Source organism: Hermetia illucens, chromosome 2 (assembly GCF_905115235.1).
Source record: "Hermetia illucens chromosome 2, iHerIll2.2.curated.20191125, whole genome shotgun sequence".
Taxonomy (NCBI): domain Eukaryota; kingdom Metazoa; phylum Arthropoda; class Insecta; order Diptera; family Stratiomyidae; genus Hermetia; species Hermetia illucens.
The window spans coordinates 32,431,477-32,454,809 of record NC_051850.1 but is presented as its reverse complement, the minus strand read 5'-3'; the positions used below and the strand labels follow the sequence as shown (position 1 = coordinate 32,454,809).

At 43.5% G+C, this 23,333-nt stretch overlaps 2 protein-coding genes across 2 annotated transcripts; one reads left to right on the top strand and one right to left on the bottom strand.

Moving 5' to 3' along the window:
* Positions 1-4,653: 4,653 nt before the first annotated feature.
* On the bottom strand, positions 4,654-11,734 carry LOC119648080 (glutactin-like). Its single transcript, XM_038049566.1, has 7 exons — positions 11,356-11,734; positions 11,156-11,296; positions 10,781-11,098; positions 10,524-10,727; positions 10,291-10,462; positions 5,203-5,396; positions 4,654-5,144 (listed from the first exon to the last, which is right to left on the bottom strand). Exons 1-7 carry the CDS (start codon positions 11,545-11,547, stop codon positions 4,725-4,727), a joined length of 1,641 nt encoding a protein of 546 aa, XP_037905494.1. The 5' UTR covers positions 11,548-11,734; the 3' UTR covers positions 4,654-4,724.
* Positions 11,735-11,873: 139 nt separating this feature from the next.
* LOC119648079 (glutactin-like) lies at positions 11,874-22,590 on the top strand. Its single transcript, XM_038049565.1, has 5 exons — positions 11,874-12,447; positions 12,670-12,987; positions 13,068-13,434; positions 21,665-21,864; positions 22,075-22,590. Exons 1-5 carry the CDS (start codon positions 12,082-12,084, stop codon positions 22,567-22,569), a joined length of 1,746 nt encoding a protein of 581 aa, XP_037905493.1. The 5' UTR covers positions 11,874-12,081; the 3' UTR covers positions 22,570-22,590.
* Positions 22,591-23,333: the final 743 nt, after the last annotated feature.

Sequence of the window (23,333 nt, the reverse complement as noted above, 5' to 3'; positions counted from 1 at the left end):
GCGTGGTTGTCATGGGGGCACATCATCGCTAAGTCGACTTGCTGCGCGTTTATTTTTACAGCAAAGAGCAGGAGAGTTCCTTGCATGCGGCTGTTTGTAAGGCAGACTGTGGACTGAATCTACCCAACTTGAAGGATCGATCTTTCAATCCTCTGAGTGGGGTGAAGTCGGACTTAGAGCGGATCGATGAATGGAAGTCGAAGGCAATGCATTATAAACACGTGAATTGTCTTTGACAATCATTTTCGATTTGCATTTGTCGAACAGATGGCTCTTTGCTGAGACGGAGGGGTTCATGTGTGCCATTCAGGATGGCGTGGTCGCCACCCGAGCTTATAAAAAGCTCATCATGAAAGAACGGGTGGACAACGACCAGTGCAAAATGTGTGATTCGGCGTTAGAGACATTGGACCATCTCATTTCTGGCTGCACTGTTATGGTGCCAGTGCAATATATCACCAGGCATAATGCTGTATGTAAGGTGATTCATCAAAACATTAGATACAAGCATGGGGTGATCACAGGAACATGTCCGGTTTACCGATATGAGTCGCAAGCAGTATTTGATAGTTCCGCTTACAGCATGTATAAGGAACCGTAAGATCTGACTGATCGCCATATTCCACACAACAAGCCTAGTTAGTCGCTCCGCGTATATTATTGATGTTGCCATCCCCCCTAATAGCAACATTGAACTTGATGTCCCGGGACTCTCACACAGTCTGGTTCAAACCATGCAGAAATGCACCATTCTACATACGTGCCCCATGTTGCGGGGAGTTCTCAACAGATTCTCCCATTGACCTACCACCGACCACTACCACCAGCGCCTCTTCATAATTTAAGTAGGTAGGATCGTGCAAGCCTAAATGCTTGACACTTAGTGCTAGTAATAGGCAAAAACCAGTATTTACGAAGATTGTGACAGCTCGGAAAAGCCAAACCCATTTTGCGTGTAAAAGGAACCATTTGAAGTACCTGCAGTACCTATTGAACAGAATTTGGAGAAAAAAGATATAGTGACAGTTCATCCAAACCCATCCAAACCGTACGCAATTTTCTCCATAGGGGGGGATGCAGGACCAATACTCCGAGGAAGCAGCCACTCCTTTCCCAGAAGAATATTAAAACACGTCGGGAAACCAGAAGCTGGGCACTTCAGGTTTGAAAGGTTTTGCGTATTCCTTCTATAAATACATTTAAGTGTGCATTTGTCCCATTAGCACGTAGTGCGTCATATATACCTATATTATGCGAAAATAGCCACTTTCAAATAATATTGACATTCAAAGTCCTGAGCTTGCATAGAAATGACACCTTTGACCTATTATAACCACCAAACTTGGTAGGATCATGCTCTTTATTTTAGCCTACATTACTGCAATTCTGAGGTAGTAAGATGAATTTAAGGGGGGTTTTGCGGTCAATTACTATTATTAACTTTATTGGAACAGATATCGTTATGAAGGGTATTTCTGAGCCTAGGCACCATATAGTGGCAGCCTCCTGATTTCTTTCAGATTTTTCGGTTGGATTGTTTCGGAGAATGAATCCGTTAATGAGATGATCATTTTCGACCCCCCGCCGCACTTCCCACTTTTCCAAAAAATGCCAAAACTAAGACCGGCTTTGGAAAGTACCAATCGAGGCCTTTCATTTGAGATCCCACATGACTATATTTGATGAAAAAAGATGTACACCCCCCTTTTGCATCTATGGGGACCTCCCCTTAAATTTGACGTAAAAGGATGTCACTCGCGGTATGCGTGCACGTTCACAGCTCGCAGCTTTCCACCGAATTTGGTGTCAATCGCTATAACCGTCTCCGAGAAAAATTCGTGTGACGGATAGACAGACAGACGACAGACTGGTAAACCTCCAGGTGAGCCAACCTCCTACAAACTTATTTGTCTTTTGGACACTGTGGGGAAAATGCTAAAGCGAGTAATCTACAATATATTACTGTCGGTTGTTGAGGGCCCGGGAGGCCTTTTGATCGACAGTATGTATTCCGTAAAGCCGGATCAACCATCCACGGAAAAAGGTAGTACTAGCAAATATTGCGTGATGGTGACCCTGGGTGTGAGAAATGCGAAATTGCCAATTGGAATCTAATACGGGAATCTCTGGCGGAGATTGGTATTCCCGCCTATCTTGCAGCTATTGTCAACTGCTATTTACAAGAACGGAGGCTTTGGCATGACACTGATGACGGACTTCAGGAGTGCGTTGTCCCCCGGGGCTTCGTTGTTTCACGGGGCTTCGTACCGCGTCGACTACTGTGGAACATCATATACAGAGGAAGCCACGGTTGTGGGTTACGCCGACGATATAGCACTGATTGTAGTTACAAAGCATCTTGAAGATGCTCAGTTATACTCATGCGAGGCGATCAGTACTGTTACGGTTTGGCTAGAGAGTTCTGGTCTGATACTTGCGGAGGAAAAAACAGAACCGAAAATTATGCCGTTATTCAAATTGGGAATCATATCATTACTTCTAAGACTGCCATCAAAAACTTAGGACTAATGATAGACGGGAAGCTCAGCTATAAGCAACACGTGCTGTATGCAAATAAGAAAGCATCCACTGCAAGTGTAGCCCTGGCAAGAAAGATGCCGAACGTGGGAGGGCCACGGCATGCTTCCAGATTGCTTATAGCTAGCGTAGTTAGTTCGATCCTTCTGAATGCAGATCCAGTTTGGGGAAAGGCATTGCAGGTTATATTTAACGCTAACAAACTGAGTTCAGTCTACAGAAGAACAGCCCTAAGGGTGTGCCCGGCATTCAGGACTGTTTCAGATGATGCAGCCTTCGACATCCCGGGATGCCCATTAACATCTTGGCAGATGAGATGATGAATATATACAATGCAAGTCTATCTCTCCTTTATCGTAGACGATGAACGCCGAAAGGGAGAGATCTCTAAATAGATGGCAAGAACGTGGCAAGAGCGTTCCCAGCTCAGAAAAAGGTTGGTGGACACACAGGCTCATCCCAGCTAACAAGGAGTGATTAGAGAGACGGCACGGTGAGATTAATTATAATCTTACCCAGTTTCTCACCGTACATGGAGGATATCGCCAATACCTGTTCAGGTTTAAACCAGATACCTTACCCGATTGTCCAAACTGAAACAAAGTCCTAGAGGACCCAGAACAGTGTGTGGAAGAAAGGAAGAACCTAGAGGAGACTCTCGGAGAGGTGGTCGTACCAAAAACTGTGGTTCGAAGAATGCTCTCATGGCAGAAAGACTGGGATGCGATCAACTCCATGGTCGCATCTATCCAGAGCAAACTGCGAATGGCAGAGGAGACTAGAAAAGCGCGGTTATGTACGCCGCGTAGAGATGAATGGTGACGAAGCTAAAGGGAACTAACTTCGCCCCGTGATGTAATACCTTATGGTGGTTCCACGGGGCTTGGGGGAGACGAGAGTGGTTTTAATGGGTACAATTCACACATGCTGGCGTGTTCAGACCAGTGTCTTGTAAAGATTTCCACCTCCTCAAAAAAAAGGCAGACAGTAAACCGATTTTTAATAAGGATTTGTTTTACACAAAACCTTAAAAAGCCAAAAGCCTTAATAAGCCAAAAGTAATTTGAAAAACTTTTCTTTGCGATGAGTTGAAATTTAAAATTTTCGGTTCCGATAGACGGTAATTGATGTGGAGAAGACGGTAAAGAACGGTAACATTGTACCAGCAGTTAAACATGGCGGTGGCACCGTCATGGTGTGGGGTGCTATGGCATCCAATGGAAATCCAGGAAGACCTCACTAAAGTGAGCTACCTTAATATTCTAAGGCTGCTCATACCAGCTACAATAGCGATGTTCGGGTTGCCATCAGATAGCATGTTAGTTCTCCAAAACACGCAGCCACGTTCGTTAAGGAATGGCTGCTTTACCATGTCAAAAAGACCCTTCCTCATCTACTTCAGAGCCCGGATTGAAATCCGATAGAGCACTTTTGGGCACACGTCGAAAGGCAGCTACAAAAAGGGAGATAAAGAACAGCAAGGATTTAGGATATCACATAAAGGATGCTTGGAGCTCTATTCCTTCCTAACCCCGGAGTAAATACAGTGAGTATAGAAAATATCTCCACCAACTTATTGCCTGATCCACACGTTTGCAAAACCTTAAAAAGCCATTGCGAATTCAAACGTGTGGCTGGAGGGTTTGACTTGGTTTGTGTAGGTTTTCAAGCGTTTACAGTTGATTCGATTGAATGTTGGTTTCTTGGACAAATCAAAGGGAATTTGCTTGTCTACTCAGAAAACACTAGCGCATTTGCAAACATGTGAACGGCGATATTTGGCAGGGGTAATAACGCTGAACGAAGCCAAATCTAAGCATACATGTACAAGAAAGATTGCCTTAAATAGTTCTGTGTAAGGGGTAGCGTTTGAAGTTCCATGCGCTTAAAAGAATCTAAACAGAGTAGTCTGATACTAAGCTAGTGTCCTGAAACTATGCTAACATTATAACTCAACTCAAACGTTTGCCATATTACTCCCCAAATTATATTATTAGAACACTGTACTCCCCTCTTTGACTCGGTGCATTATTGGAACATACATAAGTAGTATGGTTTCGCCAAACAGATACATTATGGTTCTTAGCTTTTCATTGTCTTAGAAACTACTTAACATAAAAATAAATTTTCCTTTATTGATAAATCTAAATCAAAAAAATTGCTCCACATTATTCACTTGATGCATCTTAATCATAGCTCTGCAAATCTTGATTCGTCCTTGTCATCTCTTCAGTAAAATCAAATCGAACTATATCGTCTTCACCTATGCTCAAATAAGGCCCAGTAACCATGGCCACTGATGGCCAGTCATCAACTTCGTCAGATTCAGGCACCCCAGTTATAGCGAACGATGTCCACAAATCAACCATAGTTTGAGCCATTTCGGTATCTTCTGGATTCAATCGAGCAGCCTCCGGTGGATAAGGGAACAAGTAGAGGTTGTCGTCACTTAAGGATACTCCATAATGCCTCGTACCTTGATTCGGATATCGAGAATATTGACCTTTATAGTCAAACGTGTATAGATACGTGTCGTTGGGAAGGAGCTTGGAGTTCATCTGAACTGCTTGTAGGACAGGTCCTTTGTAGAGAATGTTACTTAAAAGCTGGAAAAAGGATTTGGGACATGTGACGCTAGTTTGTTTCTTAAAAATTTCAACTTACATCAATTAAACCTGCTTCTAGGGCAGCCAGTGTTGAATTTTCAATCTGTTCTACATCAAAGAGATTTTCGGCCGCCAGGGTTTTCCAAATTCCAAAGTCATCATCGCCGATAGTATGTTTCAGGACAACTTCTAAAATATCTTCGACATCCACCTTGATGTGGTTGGGTTGATGTAAACGTTTCAAAATTTGGCCTGTGAAAATGTTGAATATATTGAACTTATGAATAATCAAGGAGTTTCTTCAGATAAATCTAAGAAATTATAACAAATTCGATAAAAACTTTCATCGATTAGCCACTATCCTGGCGTTCGAAGCTTAGATACTCCAGCATACAAGGGTTGCTCCCTTGAATCTTAAATCAGGCTTTTCATAGAAAGGAACCATAATAGGCTGAATACTTCAGTTACTGTGGAAAGCAGAATACCTAAGAAGGACTTTAAATAAAAGAGTCATATCACAAGAAACAAAAAATGCCTGCAGTCCAAGACACATCAAATGAGGTTTATTCGGATACACTTCATGACTGGGATGTCCGACGGTACTATGCGGGAATGGCGTTTTATTCTCAGCAAAAAACCAAACTATTGGTGAAACCAAACAATTGGGATATTAAGGTAGTTGCGCTTGAGAATATGACGCCAAAGCCTTAAGCTGCATGAAACTGTGTCTTGAAACGAACAGGAACAAATGGGACACTGAATGGAAGGCTATTATAAACGAAATTTGATTAAGAGGATGGTAAGCATCAGACCCTAGTTCAGCGAGCTATGTTTTTGATACCTTCAATTATAAAAGATTTGCGGATGCGTTGAATGCTATAAGGCTTCAATATTGAATGGCGCTTATATAATATTTTATGTTAGAAATGTTTTCGTACCAGAACCCCAAATTATGTACGCCTGGTTACTTAACTCGATTAATCAACGACAACCTCTAAGAGATACTCCTGCGCCCCAATGCAAAGAGCTTCAACTTTTTTATTGGGGGCGACAGTTTGCCTTCAATATTGCAAGCCAGCTTGACCCGCGACTATCAACCAATGGCCATTTGCAGTTTGATCGGTTTTCGTGAAGAGATTTCCAGGAACTTCAACAGCTGTTACTACCTAACATGGTTCCAAAGCCTAGCAGTAACAAGCACTTTTCTGTTGTATTCTGACTCATCCTATTGTTGACTGGTATTCATTTCTGCCGTCAGGCTGGTATAGTGAGTTTTTGACTGAATCAATTGGGTTTCTCCTTCAAAATCTATTCATATCATCCATATCCATACCAGATATTCATATTCTTGAGTCTTTCACAAGAAGGCACCAATTCATTCCTCTTGCTGAAAACATTTTTGTACCAGGCACTCTGTACGGCCGTATAGGCTTGGAAAACATCGAAAAGGCTCGTTCCTTTACAGATTGGTGGATGGATGATGGAGGAGGTGGTAATTGATGTGGAGGATGGATGGATGGAGGTCATGAGTCCTATCCAAGAACTCCTAAATAGTAGCTCAAATGAAGTTGACATTCCAAGGTTTTCGCAGAGTCCCATATATGTCGCACCTGTGCCTAGAGAAGAACCTCACCATAGCTCATTCCAGCAGTTAGGACCCATGAGTCGACTACAGGCTTCCTCATGTTAGACACAGACTTCCGTCTCTCCTCAGGACCCTTTTCTTAAACCTATCGTTAAATTCTCAAATCTTCCCTGAACTGGATTGTTATTGTTGTTCCCTATAAACTGCATGCAGCTTCCTTTCTGGAACCCATAAATGAAACGAAAGCATGATGATTTGGTTAGGTAAACGCCAGCCTCTCTATCTCGTTGCTCGGGGTTCGAATCCGGATCTTCATAGATTCTCTTGGGTCAATGTAGGTAAAACTGAAGCACTGGAGAACTGCGTTATGAAATTGATTCACGCATTAACGCAACCTGGATGAATTGCCTTTCCACAACTGGTGTTCTTTGTAATCGACGTATCAACAAACGTCTCAAATCTAAAATTTACCGCAATGTCGTTCCTCCTGTCGCTCCCAATGGTTCTGAGTGTTGGCCGACTATAAAAGACAATAAACGGGGTCTCGCTGTAATGGAGGTGAAGATTTGTATTGCACTATTGACACGTTTTGATCACATCCGAAATGAGAATATCCGCGATCGTTATGAGGTTGTACCCGATCGTGGAAAAATCGTGGGGGGAGGGTTTTCCGATGGTATGATCACGTAATTCGCGCTAACGAGAATTTACTTGGAAATATTGGTCTGAACATCGAAGTCTATGGTAAACGACCAAAAGGCCGACCGAAACAACGGTGGCTTGATTTGCTGGATGGAGATTTAAAAGCCTCGCTATTACACCCAGATTAAGCATTTGATGGAACCAAATGACGAAACCGATCACGACGAGCCGACCCCGCTTGTGAACGGGACAAAAGCTGAAGGAAAATAAGAGTCCTTGTTATCAACTATAGGAAAAAAATTTCATCAATTCAGATTGGTCACCACCAGGTCATCTCGAAATTTGTGATTAAATAAGTAAAGAGTGATAATGCCAAATTAAGCAAAGATGATTTCCAAGACCAATAGCGCCGGAATAATGTCATTCATTGTCTAATCGCGAATATTCTCTAGGAGGTATGAATAGATAGCACCTCGAATCAAAGAACAATGGTACGATAATTGACATCAGCAGAGGCGGCGCAGTCCATCAGGCCAGTAGAAAGTGCACATATTGAAGAAAGTTTTGCCAAGTTCAGGTAAGCGAGATTAACACATTGGAGACAGATAAGATAGTCCACACAGTAAAGTTCTTTTCAAAGAAAACTTTAACAATGACAGTTGTCAGAGGTTGACTAGATCGCAGAACAATACTCAAAGATGCATTCCCAGAAACAAAGTTGAAAAAGGCACGCGATATGAAGCCAGACATTCTGCAGGCGCGATTACTGACATCAAAGCAATGTCTGGTGAAGCAGAGCTTATCATAGAAAAGTAGACTGAGGTTTTGCATGCAGCTTAGATATGATAAGGTTTTGTCGGCAAATAGAGCAAGGGTAGCAAAATAGAGTGGGAGAGAATTTAAAAAGAAGAGCATATCAAATGGCATTTACTGACGTTTGATACCAACTCGTTTATGAAGTAAGGCTTCCAATGCAGGCAAGAAACAGTCGCAATATTTGTAGAGTATGCGCAGCCTCGCCGTAAACAGTGCTAAAGATGCCTTTCATAAAACAGTTACCGGAATACGCGCGGTATGTCTTATCATAGATGATGAGAACACGGATTTGGAAAGGTTAGCAAAAGCCATTGATCGCATAGTGAAAATGCGGTAGAATTGGTAGAATAGCAAGCTGTTATTACAAAGCCCGCACACTGGAAAGGACAGCGTAGAAATGCTAACTCCCTGTCGAGGAGCCACCGAAAAAGGATTGAGGCGTCGTGCTAATAGGGAAATAGATGCCAGGAGTAAAATTAGGAAAGTTAAAATCGCGCAAAACAGGTACTCCATTTTTACCTTTGCTTTCAAGGGCATCATCAAATCCTTTAAGTGTATGTGGAGATAACGGTTTCAATTGGGCAGAATAAGGTAGTAGAAAGTAAAATAAGGCATTATATTACCACAAGAGGATTGCCAGTGATGCAACAGGGACATAGACTTAATACGAAAAATCTTCGCATAATAAAAGAGGGCTTCATAAGTGTCAGCGCAAAGCATTGGTCGCCCTTCAAGTAGTCAGTGAGCTAGACCACTAAGATTTTCAGGACGCTCGATTTAGTTGAAGCCTATTTCTAGTAGTCTTGGAAGACATATCGAAACCAACGGTGATCATCCTTCTGCTTACTCGAGTTCAAAAATGCTAAATGCACCCGTCAGCAAGAGGCTTCACTGAGGCAAACGCAACAACTCGATCGGGTAGTTTTCCACCGAACTGCGCCCTTATAGTCCCGCTAGCTTAAGGAAACAAGTCTTTGGTATGACACACGGAGCAGCGCATTCGAAAGTATATTTAACGTAAATATATCGGGCCAGGCATACCAAAAGACATCTACAATTGGACGCGGTGTTGCTTGTCAAATGGGTTGAGTAAAACTGCCAGTTACGCCAAATTACCACATCACCACATGAAAATGGCATCGTGGGTCACTTGGCGATCTCGCAGTATACATTTATTTCGATCATTATGAGAAGGCTGATGCAATGACTCGAAGCAGTGTCGATTAAAAATATATTGGCAAAAACGGTAGCAGATACTTTTTCCGCTACATGAAACTCCAGGTTTGGACCACCAGCGACCAGGGATGGTAATTCGAAGCACCGTTATTCAAGTCGCTCACGAGGCTGGTTTGATGCAAGAAGACTCGGAATATGGCATACTACGCCGCCTAGTACCGGATCTCCAAGTGCAGGCGCAGATCACTCCGTAATTGCCGACACTCCTCCAGGTACTCAGCGGTGCCTCAACGAGAATTTAAAAATATAAACGGCAGAATTGATCTACGAAACTACGCTATGGGTGCCAAGAACAGAGGAAGCACGCCAAATCCTGGAAAAGTTCAGAATGCAACACCGTGGAAAACCCTTACCAAGGACCGTCCAAAATTAATATGCGTCCCTCAAAATGATATTTCATGATATGCAGATAATACATCAAACATTCATTGGAGACGTCAATGTCGAGTATCCAATTCGAGTTCCAACGGGACCCCCAGAGAAGATGTATCCAGGGCCGAAAATAATGAAAGTAACCCTCCCAGCGCCAATAGTCAAGGCATGGCCGAAGAGACTCTCGTGCCTCTCTGATCTGTTCACCCGAGGGGGCGATAATATAAGGACAGAGCAGCACGAGCTTGGCAAGTTAACCACCACACAACAGGACCATCAGCCAGATTTCGTTGAAGACATGGTGCTTCGAAGCAGCTGCACAAAGTGAAAGAATACCAGCAGATAACTAAAGAAACATATAACATATGGTCAACAGGAAAAGCAATCGTAGCAACTCCTGTAATGGATCCATGTTAAGAGCTAACCCCAGAGGGGATTGATACTAAACAATTTTCATAATATTTCCACTTCAATGATTTGAAAAATAATACTTACGAGTAAAAAAGTAACTTCCCACATTTTTCGTTACACCACCAATCATCGGGTAGTAGAAGCGATTTGTGTCGCGAACCAGCCGTGCGGGATGCATCGGAAGAACGCCATAGAAATCATCGACAGTCCATTGAAAACCACCATAACGACCTATTCCATCCTTCTCCTTGGATTTCTGTAAGGACCTTCAAATTCAGTTTTAACTCGCTATGCCTTCCTTACATTCTCAAACTCACAGCATGCTCCCCAAAAGCCGCTATTAATTTACTAGCTGGAAGGCGCACTAGACAATTATTGACTCCTTCCACTGTATTCACTCGAGTACAATTAGCCTTGTAAGCAATATCCATAGCATGGTCAAAAGGATTCTCATTGATGAAATAAGGGCTCAACATGGATCCAGATTGCAAGATAACCCGACGGAAAATTGGTTGCTCTATCTAAAACGGGGACTAAGAGTACGTTTCTTATTCTGAAATGAACAATATGATACCACAGGTGTTATCATCAGCAAGTGCGCTAGCGTAGCACCAGATCCTTGTCCGAAAATTGTAATTTCATCGCCGTTACCGCCGAAGAATGGAATATTAGTTTTTACCCATTCCAACGCCATAATCACGTCCAATGCGGCCATATTTCCAGGAATCTCTGCTGAACGTGTTGATAAAAATCCAAATGGAGCTAATCGGTATTGGACAGACACCAAGACAACATCTTTTTCCAGTAAATAGTTTGGCTGGGCTTCCTCAGAGCTTCCATCGAAGAAGAATTCTCCGTGAATGTAGAACATTACTGGAAATCGTCCGGTCAACTATGAACAAATTTTTCGTTGAATTCTAAAATAAAGTTGGCGTTAATATTGACCTACCGCTGGTGTATGTATCGTTAAAGTTAGGCAATCTTCAACATCTCTCCCAGGATCTTCTACCATGTTTTTGAATGACGGGCACGCTGGACCTGGTTTGGAGGCATCGTAGACGTGTCCCCAGGGATGAGCTTTCACAGGAGGCTGAAATTTTTGAGTGACACCTCTAGCACCAGCGAGTACATATTACATAAAGAACTTACTTGAAACCGATTTGGTCCATTCGGAGATTCTGCATATTTAATCCCGTGGAACTGAATAATCGGGCGTTTACTCCATGCCGTAGATCCAATCGTCCCTGCAACACGCCCTACTCCTGGGATGACCACAAGAGGTTGAAAGCCCACTGTGGCTGCGACACCGAACAAAAATACAAAGATTTTCAGAAGTACCATTGCTTCGCCAACTGTTTCTTGTCACGCACTAAATGATACTGATCTTATGTGTAGCTAGATTGTGGCTTAATTTAGTCTGCGATGCGGCGGTTCTTTGCTTAGGCGGTAAAGGTTATCGAGGTCAGTGATACTGAATATGGAGAGCTGACTCATATAAAACTCCAATTGATTGAATTAGGACTACGATAGTCAATACTAACAACAATAAATAAATACTATAAAAGGTGTACACTCAACGTAACTACTCAGAGCTCTAATTCCGAGCTTCGTGTCTATAAAATATATTAGATACTCGGACCGTCAAACAATTATCTTCCTTTCTCGTCGAAAGCCTCGTCAATTCAAAGTGGTATCAATTCCTCTCCCATCAGTGTTACTATAATTAATTTAATCAATTCTCTCCAGCCTCAGCCTGTTCTCGTGTCTGCATTTGAGATCAGAGGTCATCATACAAAACAGATAAATCTATCTTTAATTTCTATCACTTTCAAACATCGAGTAAATGCCTCCAGTGTCTTTCCGGATTCCAAGAAAATGAGACGTGATTTCAAAAATTTGCATTGGTTTCAATTATGTGTGTTTCTTACGAGTGTACAACAGATTTTCGGACAATATCCAAATTTCGGTATTCAAATTAATCTACCGGGGCTAGGTGCAGTTCGCGGATCATCTGACGTAACAGCTTGGTCAGGTGCCAAGTTTTACCAGTTCCTGGGTATACCCTATGGAGAAACTACAGCTGGACGAAATCGGTACAAACCACCTATCCCCAAACGACCATGGAGCGGAGTTTTGGATGCAACATTTGCAAAGCCCGGTTGCCCAACAGCAGCTTTCACACATCGTGAGGACGGAGGCGATATCGAAGATTGTCTACATTTGTCTGTCTATTCCAAGAATGTAAATATTGTCGCTTAGCTTGATAATTTATTCCAAACTTCCACGCTCAATCTGTTTCATAATAAGTACCAATCTTAGTCATTATAGTTACGCGAACCTTTAATTTAAATTAATTGACGCGTCCAATTAACGCAACTGCGAATGTTTCCAAGAATAGTCTGGATTAATTTCGCACAATAGTGAACTCTGCAGTGACCTAATTATCTTTGCTGTTTCTTTTAGCAAGCAGGGAGTTTCCCGGTCATGGTGGTGTTAAATGGAGAGATGTACTTCGAAACTGCACGATCCCGCCAACCCCCCAACTATCTTATGGAAAAAGATATTGTGCTGGTTGTGCCGCAATTCCGAACTGGCATTTTAGGCTTCCTCTCTACAAGGACCGTTGACATCCCTGGAAACGCTGGGGTATTCGACGCAGCTGAGGCTCTTCTTTGGGTTTCCAGGTATATTCGATTTTTTGGCGGTGATCCTGAACGAATTACACTCGTTGGTCAATCGGCAGGAGCTGTAATTGCGCACGTTCTGAGTATAAGCCCGAAAGTAAGCTTTCAGAAATGAATTTGAAGATAGAAATACTAATAAACTATAAGTTCAATTAATTAATCCCGAAACTCTTACAGATTCCATCAGGACTCTTTCACCAATTAATACTCCAATCTGGTACAGCTTTATCACCCATCGTTATCCGCAAGGAGCCCTTAAAATATTCGGAAAATTTGGCGCAGTTCTTATTATGCCCCGGTGGAAATGATCTGCTGGAAATTAATCGTTGTTTAATAGAAACTCCAGTGAAGGATCTCACGGAAATGTCGTCAATAATGATGGTGCTGTATGACAGCGAAACGCCTGACAATATCGGGGTAAAGTTAACGATTGGGGATACCCATGATCTACTGCCGGAAAAACCTTCGGAGCTGATAAAAACTAGCAAAAAATATCCCCTGATGGCTGGTACGACAGCACATGATGGAATGTTTGTTTTTGATGGTAAGTTTTTGGATATAGAATACAAAATAATTTTAACGTTTTGAGTCGTATTCAAGCAGCTAACCCCGCTGGCGATAAGTACCAAACAACTGTAAGTGACGCAAGTAGTTGATAATAGCCGGAATGATAAGATAGATCCACTGTTTTTAGGTGGACAGATGGAGTATCCCTTCCTGTTTTCCCCTTCTCATCATCTAAGTGCCTGGCATCGCCCACCACCCGGCACTTAATTTTTTTTTTTTTGGGTAAGATAGGTGAATGCATTTCCACACGCAGTGTTGGACTCCCGGTTCGGTACGTCGTCGAACTACCAACTAAACACCTCCCCATCGTCACAGAGCTAGCCTGGAACCATTTGTCACATTACTTCGGGCTAGTCCCCGAACTCTCATGCCTTGCGAAGCCTTCAAATCAGGGAATTTCTTTCACCAACGGGAGGGAAGAGGCGGAAGGGAACTGTCAGTTCAAGGAACCCCCTGCCATCCGGCTCCTCCACCGATTGAACTCTACCTTCTTAGCAACGAGAAGGGCCGAACGTAATAGACAACATGGCTCCACCTGTCAGCACTCCTCAGCATCTCCCCGAAAATGTTGTCTGGAGAGAGATCCTCTGTGTTTAAATAGAGCTGCTGACGAATCCCATTCCACCTTCCACAAGAAAAAAAAGTGTGGTGGGCGTCGTCCACAACTTCATTGCAAAACACACAATCCGGAGATCGCGCCTTTCCAATCTTGTGCAGGTAAGACTGAAAACCTCCATGTTCACTTGAGAACTGGATAAAGAAATAGTCAGTCTCAGCATGTTTCCAATTCAGCCACGCACCTAAGCTGCCGATGAGCTGCGCAGTACATCTGCCTCTAGTTTCATTTTGCCACGAGAGCTGCCACTCGTCTAGAGTGCCAGAGTCCCCTTGCGCTTGTACATGGTTTGACGCTCCCTAGCAAGAAGGGCAACGGGGATCACTCCCGCGATCACCATCACGGCCGGTTCAGAAACAGTGCAGTACGCAGACGCCACCCGCAAAGTTCCCCGTCTCTGTACTTGCGCGAGGCGTTTACGATATACGTACTTGTTAAGGACGCCAGCCCATACTTCTGCGCCGCAGAGCAGGACAGACTGCGTTGAACTCATCAGGAGACGTCGCCTGCTAGACGTAGGACCCCCAATGTTTGCCATTAGCCTACTTAACGCCGAAACTCCAGCTGGAGCCTTGTTCGCTGCTGCTTTGAGTCAAGAGTCCCCCGAGGTATTTTACCGCTGATTTTGACTTGATTATCGACTCGCGAACGATATGGGACGCAAGTTTGGAATTCTCTTTTTAGTCAGGATGACTACTTCGGTTTTTCCCAGTGCAAGGTTGAAACCATGAGTAACCATCCATCCGTTTACCCGTTCATCAATATAACGAGTCTACTTTGCGCCTGTTCGACAGTGCGTCCAGCAACAAGCACCGCAACATCATCTGCATAGCCGGCCAGGCGCCACTCTTCTGGCATATCGATTTTAAGTAAACAGCGTTCCAAAGGTCCGGCTCTAGGATGGGTCCCTGCGCTACTTCTGACGTGATTTCCATCCTTCTCTGGCCTTCTAGCGTCTCACAGAGCAGGAGCGGTCTTTCAGATAATCCCTCAATATCCACAAGAGATAATTCGGCACGTGGAAAGTATTGCCTAGTGTGCCTAGAATGTCTTTCCATCATTCGGAATTAAAGGCGTTTCTGACGTCAAGCGTTACGAGGAGCACTATTCGTCGAGTTCGGCGGCTACGTGCCTTCGCTCGTCGAACGGCGCCCACGACTTGCATGACAGCATCAAGTGTGGATCTCCCTGCTTCAAAACCAAACTGCCGGGGAGATAAATCTCCGTCGACGTATGTAGCTAATTTCGTCCCCACTACTCTTTTGTCTACAAAACAATAACCAAACTAGGACCTTTAGTTTGTGTGTAAAACCGCAACGATTAATTGCCTGACTAGTTGCTAAATACCATATCACACGACTAAGTTACCAGTTAATTATCCTGATTTCTCTAGAGCTTTTGATTCCGTTAACCACTAAATACTTCTCTCTAAACTCTCTTCACTATGTAACTTCCCCCATCAATAACCATATGCCTCGTCATTTACTTTCTGAATCGACCCTTGTGAGCTTCTTTTAATGGTACCTCATTCCTCTCCCTCTCTCCCTCCTTTATAGTTTGCATGTTGACTCTGCGCAGACGACCTTAAATTGTTCTATTTCTACTAGACTGTGCTTCTCTGCAATCCAATTTCAACATTTCAGCACGTTGGTGCACGATGAATAAACTGTCTGAATACCTGCCAACATGTTTGCTTGTCTCGGGGACAACCACTACAATTTCTAAGCTCCTTTCAAGACCCGACTGCAAGTTTCAAAACCGACACTATCAAACGTACTTCCAAAATGGCTGATTTTATTTTACGCTCCTCTTCCCAATTCATGCCAATCCAATCTTTCCTAACACAATTCCTCTGTTAGAAATATCCTAGAATATTGCCCTATAACCTGATCTCCCCACTACTGGAACGGCCTTCCCCTTGAATGTGTGCAGCACAAATTCACCCTATCCCTCTTCTTTAAAGAAAACTTTTCCCATGTGTGCTATCCTTTGAGCCCCCGCGCTGCGAATCTCCCGTCCCCACAAAAACACCGAATCTTCCTGGATGTACATCTACACTCTTTTCAAAGTCTATAAGTGTCTAATAGAAAGCATAAATTTTCACCTTCGATGAGCTGGATTGCTACTTTCACTCTCCGAGTCCGGTGAAGGTCAACATTGCCAATAGACCATATTACCTGCTTCCTCACTGATAATCTAGAAAGGTACAACCACCTTCCGTCTTCTGATCTGCTACCCTTCTTCTATAATGCAAGTCCAAATTTGGAACTTTGTCAAACTTAATACATCCGCCGGAATACCTAGATTCTTTCAGTGGACCTTCAGTCCGTACTCACTTCAAGATACAGCTTTCTGTATTATCTTTGCTTCGTCCTTAATATAGCCCACTAAAAGGCACTACCCCAATTCCATAGTTTCTACTTTTCTGACAGCCTGAAATCCTCCTTGTGCTTTCTCAAAGGTTCCTACTTCAAGGCAAACGACCTCAACCTTTTAATTTGAAGACTCCATCATTGGTTTGGTTGACGTTTAGCCCTTGGTGAGGTACAGGGCGTCACCCACACCCACGTGTGCTTCAACCAAATTCTGCGTTTGAGATAGTATCAGCCTAGCGTACTCCGTTGATATGACGCAGCTTTTGCGTAGCAGTGGAGTTCACTTTCCATGTGCTACTCCCATATAGCAACACAGAAAGAACACTAACATAGAACAGTCTCAACTTGATCTTAGTGTTGAGATAAATGCATTTCCAGATTTTAGACAAGGCAGCAAAAGCGGGTTTAGTGCTGTTGAGCGCCGGGCAACATCCATTTCGTTGCCACCGCCGACAGAAACCACCCTTCCTATATATACAAATTGATCAATGCCTTCGATGCTGATGAAGATAGGGGGAGTACAACGACCCGTCACACTGAGAAAATTAGCTTTATTCATGTTTATCTTCAGTCTAACTTTACTTCACTACTTCTACCTCTACTCTTCACTAATCCAAAGGCATTTGGCCAAGGTCCATGACCCGGTGAGAGAGCAAGCAGACGTCATCAGCGTAGTCGAGAGGTTTGAGGAAGGATATCATTGTCCATTGTATTCCTCCACGTCGTCCAAACAAAACAGCATGGAGAACGTCACTGATAACAAGAAGAAATAATATCGGTCACCGGATGCAAGCCTGGCAGAATCCGCTTTCAACCTCAAAATCCTCCAAAATTTCACTTCGGTGCAGCACGTGACGTGATTTCCGTGCGAGTGGAAGCAATAGATCTGCAGTAATTGCAGGTACAGTGATAAACAACTCTGCGGGGAGATTGTAAAACCCAGTCACTTTAGTCCATTGATAATCGAAATGATTTCTCTTGTGCTTGAGGAACCGTCCGTATCTGCATGTTACAGTGGCTAGCCATCTCATTTACCAAAGGAGGAACTTCACCAGATGTCATACAGTTAAGGACTGTGATGAAATGTTCTTTCCACCTCTGAAGTTGTTCGGCATCATGGATGAGAAGTCGACCGTCAACGTCCTTTAAATGATCATCGAAAGATTTGCCACCACATGCAAACTTTTTTGTATACACTTCTGAAATCATTGCATTCTGTGGCATCTTTAGCTTTCCTAACCAGCACACTAGCAATTTCTCTCTTGTCACGGCGTACCTTACCCTGAACTTCTCGGGATTTCGGTCGTTATTGGAGTTCCATCGCGTCACGCCCGCAATCACTTGCAGCGTTTTCAATCCATTCCGTTCATTGATCCGCTTCCACTATTCCACAATCAGTCAAATCTTGTGATACCCTTTCGGGACGTTATCGACGATCTGTGTAACATTCGAGAAAAGAACATTTTTAATGGCAACCCAATGCTCGACAATATTCTCAGGAATTTTGCTCATATGTATATGTTGTCCGATCAGCGATCGATGTTGAACTTGGGAGCCACAACTCCCCAACCCTGCGGGAGTAGCGGACGTAACACGCAAGCGAACGAACCATCAGATGGTGCTCCCTTTCGAGGCCCATATCAGCGCCTCTCTTGTTACGCACATTCAGAGGACAACTCCTAAATCTATTGCTGATCGCGAAGTGGTCAATCTGATTGTCTCGTTAGATTGTCTGTCAGTTGAAATCCAATTGACCTTATGACAGGATCTATTCTTGAACAATGTGCCACCAATGACAAGGTAGTGGAAGTTGCAAAAATCGACGAACCACCCAACATTATCGTTACAATCGCCAAGACCGTATTTCCCCATCAGATTTCCGAGCAAAATGTTGTCAGAGCCCACCTTGGCATTCAGATTCCAATATCACCTATAGGAAGCCCCCTCTGAACTGCGTGTAGTTGCTCACAAGAAACGTCAAGAATCCCACCATCTTACTTCAGTTAGGCCCAGACTGTCCAGCTTGTGTCGTTAGAATTCTTGCTCAAGTTGGAGAAACCTAACGTTCTGAGAACCCTCGCTCCCGTTGTAGAGTAGCGTGCGCACTTTCCAGAATACAATCATAGTCCGTTTTCAATAGCCAAAGGTCGTAGCGGTGAGGTCAGTCCCAATCGAGGGCGTTGTTGACGTTTTGGTAGCATTAGAGTTTCAAAATTTGCAAGTTGCTAGCCCACAAATTTCTATCCCGTTTCGTCGCCTCTTACGACAAGCAGGGAAGACGTTGAGAGTATTCTTAAGCCCAAACTCACAGGGTAGGTAGTGTTGGGCATCACAGCGCTAGCTCACAGAGTGTTCGAGCAACGGTAAGTCGTCGAAATAACCAACTAAACATATTCGAGATAGATCCCATGTGTTTAAATTGAGGTGCTGACGAGTCCCATTCCACCTTCCATAAGAAAAAAAGATATGATGGGCGTCATCAACAACTCCAACAGTTGCGGATAACCTCCCGGTGTTCACCTTCGCAACGTTCCATGCACAGAAAGAGCGCCGAGGTGGCGCACACCGAGAGTTTGTGTCTACTAGTGACTCCGACACCGATTGCACACCAGTGAGTATTGATTTGTAGGATGCGAATCATGTTGACCGTGTCCTAGCTCTTCCCAGTCCTGTTCTTAAAACTGGACACGACCCCAAACCCGCAATGTGCTTAACGTTCATAGGACGCAACTCTCCTTTTCATTGCAGGTTTTCGCCTTATGACCTGCCTAACCGTATTTGCATCATCTTGCCCTTCTGACAGGTTGCAGACGTGTTCCCATAATCTAAACATCTGTAACATTTGATTAGCACATCCGAAATTTTTATCCCACACACTACCCAACCAATTCTGATTCTCCCGCTATTTAGAAGCTTCCTTAGCAGGATTTCCAGAGAGCGCGTGGGTTCTAGGATAGAAACCAACGCTTTCTCTGTCAGAAGCTTCTCGACTGCTACACAGAGCGTATCTTTATTTGTTGTCCTCGGGCCTCCGCTATCTTTGGTCATGACCCTGTAACCGATTTCACTGAGGTCTTGCCTTCCGTCAGCTTAATAAGCAAAGCTGACGGTCTAGTCCTCCTTCGTCTCCCCACTTTTTCTTATGGTACTCCCACTCAGCTTATATTCGAAACCATCCATTTCAACAGTTTCAACTGTGACTCTTTCCACAACAACAGCACTCCGTGGTACTGTCTGGGTTGCCGTCTCCGCCGCATCACTTTGCGAGTCTTCTTCTTCTCTGTTTGCTCATCCCGATGTCTCGTCGGGTATTTCAACCCTTGCTGCCTCCTTCGCTGGATGCTGGGGCGGACGACGCATTTTCATGCTGCGTATAAACGCAGCCAACTTATTCTCCATTCCCACTATCTCCTCGTTCGCATAGTTTGTATTCTCCATTTAAGTTATAAGGGAGCGGGCTGCGATAGTCAAGAACGGGTATATCCTCAGGGACAAAGCCTCTACTCCAGTTCCCTGAGGCCTGACCTACGATTAGCTGATCCCAAAACTCACGGGCAGATGAGCGCTCGCTTGAGACAACACGGTCTACTGATAGCGATTCCAAGCACACCACCCGACCAGGGTTCCGGAGGGCTGGCTCCTGATACACGCCACAACTACCACCTTGTTAGAGCTAGGCTTGCGTCACCCCATCGACATCGACAAGGAGCTGTTAGCGGTTCCGGGGACTCCCAGGGTGTCCGACATACGAGATGACCCCCTTAAGTCAAAAATAGCTTCCAATTTATAGCGCAAGGACATCGGTCTCTAGAGATTTCTGGAAAGCAAAAGGCGAGCAAAAAATAAGGGCGTTTAGCAGGGGACTTTGGTGTGACCCAAGTAAAGACCTACCTCCACCGCACAGGATGGCAGAAAATATAAGCAGAACAGCGTTCACCAGCGCCCTTCTACCTAAGGTGGAAATGCCGGCCTAGATCGAACCTTGACAAGGAAGCTAACGTAGCATTATAGAGAATTAAAATATTTGAGAATTAAATATGTACTGGAATCTGACTGAAGTAGTACAGACCATAGTGAGTAAACCAATCTTATTCTGCAGCATTGGTTCTGTCCAGAGGCGGAGTCGGCTCGTCTTGAACGATTGCGCCATTTTGCTCGGTCGTGTGCCTAATTAGGATGGAGTCGACAGGCTCTGAAATTACCATCTAGCGCTGTTTGGTCTTTTCTTATGGACTTCGATGCTCAGACCATTCTTGGCAAGTCAGTTTTCATCAGCGCGAAGTCGTAAGTCGACCAATTAAAGACAACAATCCCAGAACCTAGTCACAACTTAAAGGGAAGCTTTTAAAAATTTTCAAAAACAAGTTACCAAATTCAAATATACTTCATGAGAAATTTGAATTCAAGAGTAGTCAAAACCAATGTATTTGTATACTTTTTCCAGACATAATAATAATAATAATCGTTGGCGCAACAATCCATGTTGGATCAGGGCCTTGAAGTGTGTTAGAGCACTTCATTCAAGACCGTAACGGTACACTAGGAGGCAATGTGGTCAGCATTGCGCTCGCCCGAGATTATTACCCTGATTTGACTCAGGTACTCATTCACAGCTGAGTCGACTGGTGTCCGACGTCAAATCACGATACAAATCTCACTGCCATCAGCGAGATTTGAACCGCGACCTTCCGTACGACAGCCTTGCGCTCTAACCACTCAGCTATCCGGACACTTTTTCCAGACATGTTTCCACGAAATGTCAAACCCTCCTACTGGCACTAGTAGTGTCATTCCCTTATTTTTGCGCTTGGCTCTAAGTGATACGTAATATATGTATATATCAGCTACTGCTCCTAGCCTAAGTTCGGTTCTTCATTCAAAGGTCATCCATTAACGCGAGGGCACTCAGTAATCAACAGGTATATAATCCGACGAACAGTTAACCAAGGTTAAGAGAAGGTTGCAAAGGCACCTTTTCCTAGCCATGTTAAACACTTTGTGTTGAGGACGTATACAAAGTCCAGGAAATGGCTCCGGCTAGTGGCAGGGTTTATTGAAAAGCTATACCTCCCTCCTAACTAGAAGATAAGCTAGCATCAACATAGGAAGAACGAAAATCAAAATCAAATTAATAGTTTCCATTCATTTCTAATTAAAGTCTCAACTTTCATCATATTATATAATCTCTGAGAAACAAGCGCATTTGGCCATTTTAGATGAATACATGGTGATGGTGTACAGTGAGCGCAAGAAGAACGAGAGTTATATCGCATATAACCTCCTAGACGATCTGCTAGAACGCTTTGGAATTGAAGATACCACCGGCGCGTTAAAAGGTATTCTTCGGCAAAAATTAGTATCCCAATATCAGATGTCAGAAGCGGATTTCTATAGCATGATTCCTGACCTCGTTGATGTAAGTATATTCATCGGTTATACAAATTAGTAGGGATACATCTTTTATTTGGAATAAAACTTCCGGAAGTAGTTACTGTGATTTTTTTTATAATTAAATTCCGTTGAACCCTTGAGAAACGAACTAGAGTCAAGAAGAAATAAAACAGTAATTCTGGAAGTTTTACTTGGAAGGAAAACAGGAAAACTATATATCAATCTACCTTTCCAGATGGCAGGCATTATCACAATGAAGATTCCCATTCTTCGTACTGCCCAAATCAATGCGAAAGATCAACCCAAAAACACGTTCCTTTACAGCTTCAACTACGAAGGGGAGTACACTCGCTTTGGATATGGAGATAACAAAGACAACGTCCCATACGATGGTGGAGTTTGTCATAATGACGAAAACATCTATCTTTTCCCATATCCTGACTATGCTGCCCATTTGAATGATGCGGACACAACGATGGCTCGGACTATGATAGACTTGTGGACATCGTTTGTTGAAACGGGGAAACCATCTGCATACGGGTTCCCGTCGTGGCCGCCGATGTCCAAGAGGAATGGACCTTATGTGAGGATTAATCGAAAATCTTGGATTGATCCAGATTATACAACTGATTTTTATAAAGCAGTTAGCGATGCTCGTGCGGGAGAGGGTATTTTAAGACCTGAAAATAAGGATAAAATGTTTCATATTCAATTTGTTGTGAGAAAATAAATAGTTGTAGATCAAGCCGAACGTGCAGTGTTTTATTCCATTGCTGACTATGACGGAGATTATGATTGATATAGGTGTAATATAGTAAGTACATTCAACTTATTATATCTATCTTATAATAAATGAACTAAAATGTCAACAATCGGCAAACGAATCCTTATTCTCTCTTCAAACAGCAACTGTTGACTATTTTTGAAGTAAACAGGTCGGACGGGTCCTTTGGTATTTAGGTCCTCCAACGCCATTACCAAAATTTACATGCGTTGGTTCCGGTCTCATTCAAGCTTACATCAGGATGCATTCTGAAGTGCAAAATAATGAAAGTGGAAGTGCTAGTTCACTGAGGTAACTACCACAGCAGTCAGGTATAAAATGCCTACGAACGAATCCAGGAGAGAATAAATTTAGTATGGATAACCAGCGTGAGTCGCATAACTTGCTAACTGAATCAGCCTCTCGTGATATTTAGATAACACAAGTTGGAATCCGTTCGGTGTCCAGGCGCTTCGATGACCAAGAGAATATTCCGCTCTGCTGCAGCTCCTTTGTGGAATCTATGACGACCAGCTCAGCATATTCACGTTTAGAAGCAGATGAGATAAATGTGAAAATCAGCTTCCGCTCCCATTTCAGAATCACTACGAAAAGTACTGGCAGAGCAACATATTGCTCCTTAAAATTCCTAGACATTTTCCCGTAATATTCACGTGTGGCTGTAGGAAGGGACCTGAATGACTTGAGGTCATCCTGTGGCGCAGCAGGGT

Excerpts from the sequence above, each read along its gene's own strand:
- LOC119648079 (XM_038049565.1), top strand. The coding sequence starts at position 12,082 with ATGAGACGTGATTTCAAAAATTTGCATTGGTTTCAATTATGTGTGTTT. Across the intron at positions 12,448-12,669 it reads TGTCTGTCTATTCCAAGAAT|CAAGCAGGGAGTTTCCCGGT; the intron begins GTAAATATTGTC and ends TGTTTCTTTTAG. Across the intron at positions 13,435-21,664 it reads TGGAATGTTTGTTTTTGATG|ATGAATACATGGTGATGGTG; the intron begins GTAAGTTTTTGG and ends TGGCCATTTTAG.
- LOC119648080 (XM_038049566.1), bottom strand. The coding sequence starts at position 11,547 with ATGGTACTTCTGAAAATCTTTGTATTTTTGTTCGGTGTCGCAGCCACA. Across the intron at positions 11,297-11,355 it reads ATGGACCAAATCGGTTTCAA|CCTCCTGTGAAAGCTCATCC; the intron begins GTAAGTTCTTTA and ends CAAAAATTTCAG. Across the intron at positions 11,099-11,155 it reads TAACGATACATACACCAGCG|TTGACCGGACGATTTCCAGT; the intron begins GTAGGTCAATAT and ends ATTTGTTCATAG.